At 42.2% G+C, this 12,098-nt stretch overlaps 1 protein-coding gene across 1 annotated transcript; it reads left to right on the plus strand.

Annotated features, from left to right (window-relative positions):
* Positions 1–1,679: 1,679 nt before the first annotated feature.
* lrrc32 (leucine rich repeat containing 32) lies at positions 1,680–7,428 on the plus strand. Its single transcript, XM_027017013.3, has 3 exons — positions 1,680–1,802; positions 2,563–2,653; positions 3,893–7,428. The coding sequence occupies exons 2-3, from the start codon at positions 2,567–2,569 to the stop codon at positions 5,786–5,788; spliced, it is 1,983 nt and encodes a 660-aa protein (XP_026872814.1). The 5' UTR covers positions 1,680–1,802; positions 2,563–2,566; the 3' UTR covers positions 5,789–7,428.
* The last annotated feature ends 4,670 nt before the right edge of the window (positions 7,429–12,098 follow it).

Below are 12,098 nucleotides of genomic sequence, written 5' to 3' on the forward strand. Positions count from 1 at the left end.
CTAAATATGGTAAAGAAATGTAAAAAAAATGACAAATCCGCATGTGTTTTCAAATGCATACACTTAAGACTTGTACACTTTCGAAAAGCTTTCACACCTGTCCGCGACGGTTAGGACTCGTTCAAGTCGACGCACCATAAGTTATTCTCACCGACATAGGTTTACTGAACGTAAAATGCACAAAATAACTAAAAATATGCGGAAAGATTTTTTACTTGGTCAGAAGGTAGTCATTTATGGCGCTTTTATACAAAGCAACTTACAATCATGACTGAATGCAACTTCAGCAACTGAAGGTTAAGGGCCTTGCACAGGGGTGGTAACTTGGCAGTGGTGGAGCTAACTGACAGAGTACCTTTATATAGATAGAAAATAGTTTTATGAATTATCTTGCTCCGTTTTGTCTGCACATGTTTTTGGTCCCACACAGCGTCATCCCAGTTTGTTGTCATTAACAAATTAGTTTCCACCAAATGTACCATGTATTCTAATGTCCTGCTGGAATTCAGCTCACTGATTAGGCATATAGCAATGCTGCATAGCAAAGTAGTTTCAGTAATAGCAACAATGGATAGGAATAGCAATGGATTAAAGACTAAACAAATTGTGTAAATGATGATGTAAGATTATTGTTCACAGCAACAATAAAAAACAAACAAGCAACAATAATAATTAGTAGTAGTATTAATGTACGTAATTATTAACAGCGCTGTTGTTATTATTATTTTAATAATTATAATCTGAATACCGATAATCCATTTTTTCCACTATACCCCAATATACGTAGATCAGAGAAGACAAGGGAGTAGCACAGCCACTAGAGGGAGGTGTCTACTCTTCTATGAATCTGTCTTCATTTCATTACGTATACGGTACTTTTATCACAACACCAATAAAATAAATCAAGCATAACAACAACAACAACAACAACAACATATTTACAATACACCTAAAACAAGGATTGAAAGCAATAGCCATCTATTTACAATGTCTGAAAGAAAAAACAAAAGGAAAAAGTACTGTAAGCCCATATAAGGTCTACTAAAGAACAGGAATCCCTGGTCACAGGTTAAATTTGGATACAGACCGGCAATTTTACATGTACTTTCCATCACTGTGTGTCTTTAGTTTAAATTAGACAAGGTGAGCCTGGTGTGAATTGCTACAATGAAGACAAGACATTCACAGACAAGACTTCCATAGACAAGACTTCCATAGACAAGACTTCCATGATGAGACACGCAGGACTCATAAGTATGTCTTATCTTCACTTGTGTTATTTTCCCCTACATGTAATTGATTACTTTATCTTACTTATAATTTGAGTTGATTGTGGAATGTAGTATTCCGAAACACCCCACATATTAAATTCACTGAGGCCAGCTGCACTTTTTCATATTCACTCAGGCTATTGTGAGAGGGAGAGAAAGAGAAAGAGAGAGAGAGAGAGAGAGAGAGAGAGAGAGAGAGAGAGAGAGAGAGAGAGAGAGAGAGAGAGAGAGAACTCCTCCATCCCTTATAAGGTATAGCCAAAGAGGGAAGGGGGGTTGGGGCAAAATAATACAGGATGTTCTCACAGGATGTCCACCATGGAGAGAGAGAGAGAGAGAGAGAGAGAGAGAGAGAGAGAGAGAGAGAGAGAGAGCGCGAGAGAGAGAGAGAGATGGAGAGGTAGGGAGGGAGAGAGAGGGGAGGGGGGAAAGAAGAGGGAAGGATGGTCCAGCTACTAAACTAAGAAGCAACAGGCAGCATGACCGATTCTCCCTGCGCAGGACAGTAGCGTTGTCACATTCTCTATAAAGGTAAGACTACTCTCTCACTAAAGAAGGAAAGCTTTACGCTTTCTTTTTGTCTGGGCAAAGAGCGCTGTGGTAACTGACAGTTCAGAGAAAAAAACTGGAGCCAGGATGAGGTGGGCACAAAATTAGAAGACTGTCCACTCACACTAGTCACTGTCCGTGCTGAGCAGACTAACTTTGATTTGATTGGGTTGAGATTTTCACTTGATCATTTGCATGGTAGGTTGTTAATGTGCTGCAATAAGTGGGTAAAATGGTACTCTTAGCTGGGCTATTGAAGGATGAGCCTGTTTCAATTTCATTTACAACTCAGACTGACAGGGACCTTTGCGCCCATGACCCCCGCCCTCCAATTGCCCCTGGAGATGACTAAGCTTTCAGATTTCTGTCTTTGTCTGATATGTAGGTGTTTCCTCTTATGTGAAGAATACATTTATACTACATGGGAACCAAAACAACATGGCATTTTACCATCTCGTGAGGTCACATATGTCACTGGAAACAAAACATTATAAGTGTTCCATTTTAATCATGAAAGATGTCTGACAGTGCGAACTGTAAACAGCGTATGTGTGTGCATGTGTGTGTGTGTCTGTGTGTATGTGTGTAATAAGAGCCAGGCATGATGTCTTTGCAGAAAAAAACCACTCCAAATTACGTCAGGTACACACTTCCCTTCTGAGAGGTTATAGCATGAGCTGAGTTCAGTCTTTCACACCGGCTTTCTCTCCCTCCTTCTCTTCGCATGCGTCTGTCCTGGCAGCACCATGGGGGCCCGAGTGTGGTTACTCCTCTTCCTTGTGAATGGATTTGCAGCCGTTCTGCACCCACAGCTGCTCTCCTCCTGCCATGTGGTAAGTGACCTACTCCACATTGTCAAAGTCCAGTTTGGGTGTCTGCCACTTAGAAATGCAATGGTGCACTCTTTTAAGCCTTTTATCCATCCATGACTAAATTATGATTTAATATTATGATGCACATTTTGATTTTATTATTTTAAACCTGTTTATGATTTATACTATGCTAGTCATGTTCATGTTCAAAATATTATGTAATGTTAATAGTTATGTTATCTTCGTTATCTTCAAAATCATCTCATAATCAAAACACCCATGAGCATGAGGAAGAAAAATTTAAAAAAGACTCATTCTGTATCTAATGTTTTTGTTAATGTATGCATGGTATTTTAATTAAAATCTTTTGAATAATTTTCTTCTACTTAGTAATTACAAATCAAATTATTATATATTATTATCCATTGGTCATCTCAGGCTCTGTATAACACAAACAGAGTTTTTTCTAAAACCTAACAATACTTACATAAAAACACCCTACCGAAACCACACATGCTATCTTCTGAAATATCATTTTTAAAGACACTTTAAACCTGCTGTAAGGTTTAAATGATTGAGTTTAGCTGAGCACAAAAAACGTTTATCACAAAAACGAGTTTAACTGACCACAACAATGTTTATTAATGCTAATCTCACAGGTGAAGGCGTATGGCCTTTTTTCAGTTCATATAAACAGGACAGGTTTTACCTTTAGGAAATCACCTTCAGTTACCTGAGCCAGTAATCCCCAGGGTATATGAGCCAGCATACGGCTGGCGGAGAGGAAACGGTGTAGGTGCTTGCACTACCACGCCACTCGTTGTGCTCTCATTGCTCATACATCACTCAGCTTTGCAGGAAAGGGAGGGTTACTCAGTGGAATGGGCTTGGCGGAAAAAAATATTATATTTTTGACCTTGGATGTTCCACAGCCATAAATGGCATGTGTCCAAATAAGTGTGTGTCTGCATGTCTGTCTTTGCAGAGAGAGAAAACCTTTTGTGAGCTTACCATTGTAATAAGGTATAGTAATGAATGATTGAGTCATAAGCCTTGTTCTTGCCAGTGGAGCATCAGAAGTGACATATGATGTTAGTCATGATGTGTTGCCATTATGCTACAAATCATCTGGTCTCAGACATTGCAAGATTACTATGACTAACTAATTCCTCTGTAAGCTTAGGAAACTGGGAACTAACATACCTCTGTCAGGAAAAGCAATGAATTAGCAAGGAGTTATTTCTCTGTTATTCTCCACAGCTCAAGCGGGTTGCAAATTGCACCAATTTGAACCTGACAAGTATCCCACACTGGCTGCCTCCTGACATCCACAAGGTAGACCTGTCACACAACTTCCTCCAAAACCTCACAGACATCCTGCCTTTCTATCCAGCCATCCACCAGTTCAGTCTACACTCCAACAGGATCCAGTTCATCCAGCCAGGTCTCTTCAGAACCATGAGCCACCTACAGGTTCTGGACCTCTCACGGAACCAGCTGGACCTTTATGCAGCTCTGAAAATACCCATAGGGCCACTCACCTCTGTCCAGGAACTGGACCTGTCTGGGAACGGTCTCTACACAGATATGAGTGACTACTTTCTGGGAGATGCCCCTGCTCTCACTAACCTCTCTTTAAATGGAAACAGCATCACCAAAATAGGCAAAAGCACTTTTATAGGCTCCCCAGCACTGAGAAACATAGACTTACACAACAATGTCATTTTAGAAATTGAAGAGGGCACATTTGACTCCCTGCAGCATCTTGTCGAGCTCGATTTATCGATGAACTCAATCTCATGTATCACCAACTTTAATCTCTACCATCTGAATTCACTGAACTTGAGCAAGAACAGCATGATGTCCTTCCAGAGCGTCATCACGGATCAGGACTTCCAGCTGCTCTACCTGGACCTGAGGGAGAACAAGATCCACTATTTCCCCATGCTGCCAAGCAAGAACAAACTCATCTACCTGGACCTGTCGCGGAATCAGTTGCACAGTGTGAACAGCACCGATGCAGACGAGGAGCTGCAGTGCCAGAAACACAGGGACGAGCTAATGTGCGAACACCGCCAGAACTGCAAATTCCCCCCAGAGCTTTGCAAGCTCCTCTACTTGGACCTAAGCTACAACCAGCTCAAGTCCATTCCCCCAGACTTCTTTGGCAGCATGGTGGCTCTGGAGTTGCTGAACATCAGCAACAACTGTCTCGAGAGTTTTATGGTGGACCAGGGGAGCCCATTGAACAAGCTGAAGACTCTCGACCTGAGCTTCAACAACCTGCAGAACCTGTCATTCGGAAATTGTACGCTGAGGAAGCTGGAGGCACTCTACCTGCAGGGCAACTCGCTCAGCACTCTCCATCCTGGGATTTTCCAAGTTCTTCCTAGTATCAAAACCCTACACTTGCAACAAAACCAGCTGAGTGTCTGTGGCCTAGAGAAACATCTCAGCTGGAGCTGTGTCTATCTCTCATATATCCCTACACTCCAATACCTCTACCTCTCTGAAAATGTCCTTCTTTCCTTGCCAGCACATGCCTTCCAGTGCAGCCAGTTGCTCATCCTGGACCTGTCCCTAAACCCTGGAGTAGAGATAAATGCACATGCTTTCTCAGGCTTGGAGAGCTCCCTTACCCAACTATCACTGAGAGGGAACCAACTCCAGACACTTAGCACTGACCTTTCACTCCTGCGCTACCTAAAAGTGGTGGATTTGTCCAGCAATCGGCTCACCAGCCTGCTGCTGGGCAGTAGAGACACTGCCATCGAGAGCCTGAACCTGCAGAACAACAGTGTGGTAACCTTGGAAGCACACACCCTGGAGACCCTAGAGAGCACGCTCAGAAGCCTCTACATGGGCTCGAATCCCCTCAGCTGCTGCCGAAACATGCACCTCATCGAACTGGTGCAGCAGAACAGCGTACAGATCCCTGACATTGCTTTGGTTACATGCAAGTACAGAAAGGACACTGAGTATGTGGAGATTAACCTTAGGAATGTACAAAGTGAGCACTGTGAAACTCTGAATAGCAAAGTGCTTGTGATTAGCATGATCACTGTGCTAGCTTTAGGGCTAATGGTGGTTTTGCTGGTTGCCATAAGGTTGTGCCACTCGAAAGGTCACAGATTCAACCACAGCTACAAGGCCTAAAAAACTTCTGAAGGAAAACCAAGAAAGGAAACTGAAGGTTCTACATCTCACACAGATGCAGTGACAGTCACATGAGTTCAGCAACAAGCCCTTTTGCAGAGCTACACTGAACTCCACTATGTAGGAAATGGTTCAGATAACAAAAGGTTAAAACACTAGGACCAGTCAATGTCCATCTATGTCAGGCTATGGCTCAGAATGTCAGCATCAGCATGAGTTAAACAAGAGATCTGTCCTCTTGAAGATGTTGGATACATATGGTCTCATGAGAATCCTGACTTAATGAGACAGTGGTAATCATTGAAAAAATGACAAATGAAGGATAATAATTGCTGTGTGCAATTGCATATACAAACTTTTTGAAGGACTTTTGCTTTCATGGCAATACTGTGTTTTTATATGATCACTACATTCCCACAGGGCTGGTCTTGGCTTGCTGGCTCACTCTTTTGCACTTTAAGGACTGTAATATGTGAATATAAAAGCTATGTAAAATGTAATGTGTTTGTACTGTACTTAAATGTAACTAAAACCCATCAAACACTATAGTCAATGCACATGCTATATTTTGACGGATTTTAAGAAAGATCTGGGGGATGTAGATTACAGCCGTATTCATGGATTAATGAGATGACTAAGGCTTTGTCTTAAGTTAGCCTTTAAAGTAAGTTAGCTAGGCCAGTAGCATTCACATGTGAGTGGGATAACCTATGAACTTGACTTAACGTAGCTTTGAGTTATCTAGCTTACAAAGGGTTTCAGCTGTTTTATATGCCCCTTGGTGCATTGTGGTTCAATCTAAAGGCCAGTGGCGTGGTAGTCATGGGACCAGATGAAGATGCAGATCGTGGAGTGTGTGTGGGGGGTGCGTGATATGATTTAGCCACGCCAGGGCAGAGGAAGTACTGCTGTCTGGACACCTGCAGTAAAAACGCAGCATGTTTTCACAGCTTTAGGGTCACTGCAGATAGCTTTCCTGTTATTGATTCACTCTCTCCAACTCTCCCTGAACAAGACATGTGTTGATGCAGGACAAAAATGCAATTCACTGCAAGAATATTATAATCGATTTACATCTTCAAATAGTGAATGTATTTCATATCACATGTCACATTTGGCCTCACACTTTCCGTATTTACTCAAGCTGTGACTGATGCATTATACCTCCCACTTATTTATTAATAGAGAACTGTGGAGGAAGCAGATTGGATCTACTGTCCATATGTGGAGCGGGCATGACTGAAATAGACAAGAGGAAATCCCTGTGTGTTTGCATGTGTCATCTGCTCGCGTATAAATAGGAACTAATTTCACAGCCTGTTGAGTCGATAACGAGAGAGCTGTTTCCTCATGGTCACTACCACTTCTTGCATCCTCCTACGCAATCTGCAAATACCGAAACCAGCAGTTATCACACACACACACACACACACACACACCCACACACCCAAAACCACTCGGTTCTGCAGAGATCGTCTCTGTATGTTCTCAGTCTCCTGCTTCATTTCAGTAAATGTTTGTGCTTTTTGAAGGAGTTATAATAAATCTGTATAAAGAATGTAAATTAATTAGATATATAATTGTAGCAGAGATATATTTATAAAGTTCTGTATTTTCCTAAATAAATGACCTGTCCTACATTAGTGTGAACTTCTGTGTTGTTTAGCTGTTAACCCCCAGTCTGATTGTTACTGTGGCTATGCCCCTAATAAGTTTGTAAACTATATTTTATGGCAGATGCAGAAGGCCTGTGTGTGTCTGTATGTGTGCAAGTGTATATGTGTGTACCTGTGTTTGAGGGACAGAATTAGCTTCTGTGTGAGGGGAGCCTAAAATGTGTTTGTGTTAACATGACGTTGGCTGGCAAAGAGACAGCAGGACAATATCCATCAGGCTCTCCAAACAGGAAGCAGCTTGAGAGGAAAAAGCACAGCACACATAAATAGAGGAGATTGTGTTCACGCCCTGGTCCTGTTACACACTGCTGGCCTGATCCCAGCATGCCACTGGAGGACGGGACTCTGCATGGCTTATCACCTTTTCACACGCTTATTTGTAAAATGCGCATATATATATATATATATATATGATTACTGAGGACAGATTACTGACACATGCTCTTGTACCAGTGGGATTTGCCATTCCTCTCCAGTTCACACAAGCTCAGCAAGCTCCAAAGTAGCGTGTGACTATCATTATTACATGAGGACATAATTACCAGAAACAAGAAGAGAGCTGCAAAACACCCCAATGTCTCACTGGAATCTTTAAAACAATACATGCATTCATATATGTTAAAGACACAAGCCTCCACTCCACTCCAGTCCACTTCAGCCACTGTGTGTGTGTGTATGTGTGTGTGTGTATGTGTGTGTGTGTGTGTGTGTCTGTGTGTTCTTTTTGCTCCATCATCTCTTCTCCCAATTCAGAGCCCAGAGAGAGGGTATGGTAGAGCGAGAATGTGTGTGCACATTCACGAGGACATGCATTAAAAACTCTGAACTATATCTTACTATGACATCTGAACTAAATCAGATTATTTACAAAGGCCCCTGAAATCTTGCAGAAATTGGGTCCCATAGCTCTGCCTGTGGTGTGCCCAGCATTGCCAAACATGGAAAAATATAAAGACCTTTCTGTTATTATCAAGGCACTCGAGACAAAATAGCTAAAATTCACTTACTGAGACTTGGCTGACATCCCCCACTCCCAGTGTTTAAGAGAGCAAAGGAGAGTCTGAGAGAGTTCCAAGGGTCCAGACAGTGTTAATCTAAGGGCCTTAACTGCTCCCTCCTCTTCCCTTGGCTTGTTTGTGTCCCAGAAATTTGGGAGACCGGTGTTCCCCCACCCACTGTACCAATTTTTATTCCCTCTGCTGCATGCGTCTTCCACTCTCCTTCACACACACACACACACACACACACACACACACACACACACACACACACACACACACACACTCAATATCAGAATCATCTCATTCTCCACCGATACAAGCCATTTATAATGTAAGTTTAACCATGAAACGAGAGGGAAAGCAGGATGAGAGAGAGAAAGAGCATCACATTCTGACGAGAATGATGAGTTCTGTAACATCCCCTTGGTCCTGCATGGTGCATGACTGCTGACCTACGAAATCTTAGTCAGTCATATTTTTGTCTTTCTGAATGTCATGTGGATGGGCCAAGGGACTAGCCAGTGAATCAGCAGGAACTTTAGCAATGTATACAGCCTGAGACAGAGCTTGAAGTTGAAAGCTCTTGTAGCTCACCTGGAAACACCAAGGTCATGGGTTCAGCTTCCAGGAAGCACATGCACTGTCATACTGATAAACATGTAAGTCACTCTCGATAAATGCCACAATATCTGCCAGTGTGCTGCTAAATGAAAGCTGCTTCTCACTTCCTCCGAGCAATGAACTTTATCTTGTCTGAATTCATCAGAACCTGCCGACTACCTTATGGGCTTGGAGAAGAACCCTACACAAAGAAGGTTATTTGAGCCTGATAATTAAAAGGCCGATGGAGAGGATTGAATAGAACAAGAGTGAAGAAAGCCTTTCATAACTGCTTCTCTTGGAAGTGTCCCAGGGGCAAAAGAACCTCCTGCATCCATAAACACATCGGCTCCAGGTTTTACAGCAGCAGCCGGAGGATTTGTTTCTTGCTCCTCTATCCCAAGGCCCTGAAACTGAAATTCAGTAAATCTTCACAGATGCTGAGAGACCATACAAAGGACAAGGGAGGCCACTGGCTTTTCTACCAGGCTCAAAGAAACAAACCTGTTTTTCACTTATTTGCTTAGCCAGTGACACGCTCACGTAACTCGATAACTTCTCATGGGACTAGAAAGGAGCAGAGGTATAACGTATGCATGACCTGGGCCCCAGGAGCTGCTCCCATTTCTAAAGTCACTCAACTGCCAGTAGACAAAACACTCTGAAACAAGAGGTGATGTATGTGTGTGTGTGTGTGTGTGTGTGTGTGTGTGTGTGTGTGTGTGTTGAGACGGTAGAGTGCCCACTGACTAGACTGTTGCCTGCTGGCATGAAGTGGCATGACATGACCTTGGATCTGTAGGCTGGAGAAGAGCTTTCTTAGAATTCTGCCTTTCACTGTGAGTAGAATTTCATCAAAACAACACAATGTCACAATGATGGGCATCACAGTGGAGACAGTTACCTTCATTTTCTACTTTCTGCTGTCTCCTCACTCCTTTCTGTAGGAAAGAAACATATATTTGTAAATATTCACTATGAAGGCTCTGTGACAAAGGCTGTTAGGTACTCACCATTACCCCACTCTAAGAACATACTGCCAAACTAATTCTTTATTTGAACAAAGGAAAGGTACTGCATCTTCTGTCCCAGGCTGCACTAAGTTCTGCTTTGTGCTGCTCTGCACAGCCTTTTCACTCTATTTGGCTTCTTTGCCCTATTTCATACTTGTCTTGTCTTTCAGGATGCTGTACTGTACTGGTAATGAAGTAAGCACTGAGTGCTGAAGCCCATGTGGGAGGTAAATTTACATTCCAAAGCTTCACTTACAGAACAGCAGAGAACCAGATCCACAGCTGGGAAGTGGGACAAAACCCAGGAGGATGTTGCATTTAATGGTTTAATCTGCTCCATTGGTTCATTTTCAAATGTAGTTGCAGTAAGCAACTACATTAAGTGATTGCATATTACATATTGGGAATATGTGCAAAATCACATAGTGATGCAGATTGTGAGTTGGGTAAATAGACCATTCCTGAACTACATTTACATTTACTGCATTTAGCTGACTTACAATTATGAATGAGTACAACTTAAGTAATTGAGGCTTAAGGGCCTTGCTCAGGGGCTCAACAGTGGCAACTTGGTGGTGGTGGGACTTGAAATGGAAACATTCTGATTACTAGTCTATCACTGAGCAACCACTGCTACCACTATATATGAAATACATGAACTATATATTAAACATTTACAACATGTATCAGATGCTCGTGTCCAGAACAGCTTCTGAAAATGCCTTGCTGTCTCAGTGGAACCTGATGTCCCTAGGTTATTGTAACTAGTCCTGAATCTATGTATACCACTGAGCTAAAGGCAGGAGAATACATACAAAGTACAATGGTTTTGTGTAATACATGAAGTGCAAGACTGTGTGCAAGACCTTATTATTAAAATTCCAAAATTAAAGTCCAATGGCAAGATTATACATTTTTCAAGTTCCTTCTGAAGAGGTGGATCTTCAGTCTGTATTTGAAGATAGCAAGGGCAGTGATGACAGGCAGTGGAGAAAAGTCTTGAAGGTTGCGATTCAAATTGAGCTGTACTGGAGAAATGAAAGGTGTGTGTTGAATAATGCAGGCTGTGACCAGTGCTTTCCTGTCTTTGGGGGCTGGTGCTTGTTTGGCTGTGTAGGTATGCATTAGATTCAGAAAACTGGAAGCCAGTGAAGGGGACAGAACAGTAGAGTGTCCAGTTCTGGTCATTTGTCAAACATCTGACCAGCATTGAGTCAGTAGGAAAATAAAACAAAACAAAAACTCCACACTATTACTCATTGTGCTTTAATTTAATCTTTATTGCTAGTTCTTCCCTGCCCCCATTTACACCTCCATATACTTAAATACTCCGCAGAAGACTCTCATTTTGAGTTTCTGAGAGAAGACAAAACCACATCTCGGATCTCAATATGCCTCACACTTATCTATGACGCCAATGGATCCTTTTCATGTGAACTCTATTGTGGTAAATACAATGGAACTCCCTTTGACTTCTCGGTGGAACAGAACTGAATATACACAAAAATTTATTTTTATATCAGCATCACAATCTAAAAAAACATTTCTCATTTTCACTTGCATTGGATCATTGTGGTATTCACAACTCCAGTGGCATCAGCTTCTGGTTGAGGAGAGTCCATGCTAGTTATGCAGTTCCTTACCGGCCCACACAGCCTATAAGTCTGTGCCAGCACCTGGGCCCTTTCCTTGTTCTCGGGCTCATTAGGAGACATGTACAGTTCTCAAATTGGTTCAGCAGGCTATTTTGAGATCTCTTGAATACTAGATTTCAAGTTCCATGTTTGTCCTTGTTTCTTAGCTGCTGGGGTTTCCTTGTAGTGATCACTGTTGTGTTCTTTATCATGGCACAGTTGGCCTGTAAACTGTTTACTTGCTTTGCATGTTCTTGCTAAGATTCCTGGAAACACCCTAATAAATTTGCTCAGCACTTTCATCCTTGCGCCAAACAGTCCTGCTCAGTTGGATTCTAGATCTTCAGGGCCTCCTGTGAGGTGAACTGTTCAAATCATATAGAAGA

Source organism: Electrophorus electricus, chromosome 19, assembly GCF_041902795.1.
Source record: "Electrophorus electricus isolate QZ-2024a chromosome 19, ASM4190279v1, whole genome shotgun sequence".
Taxonomy (NCBI): Eukaryota; Metazoa; Chordata; class Actinopteri; order Gymnotiformes; family Gymnotidae; genus Electrophorus; species Electrophorus electricus.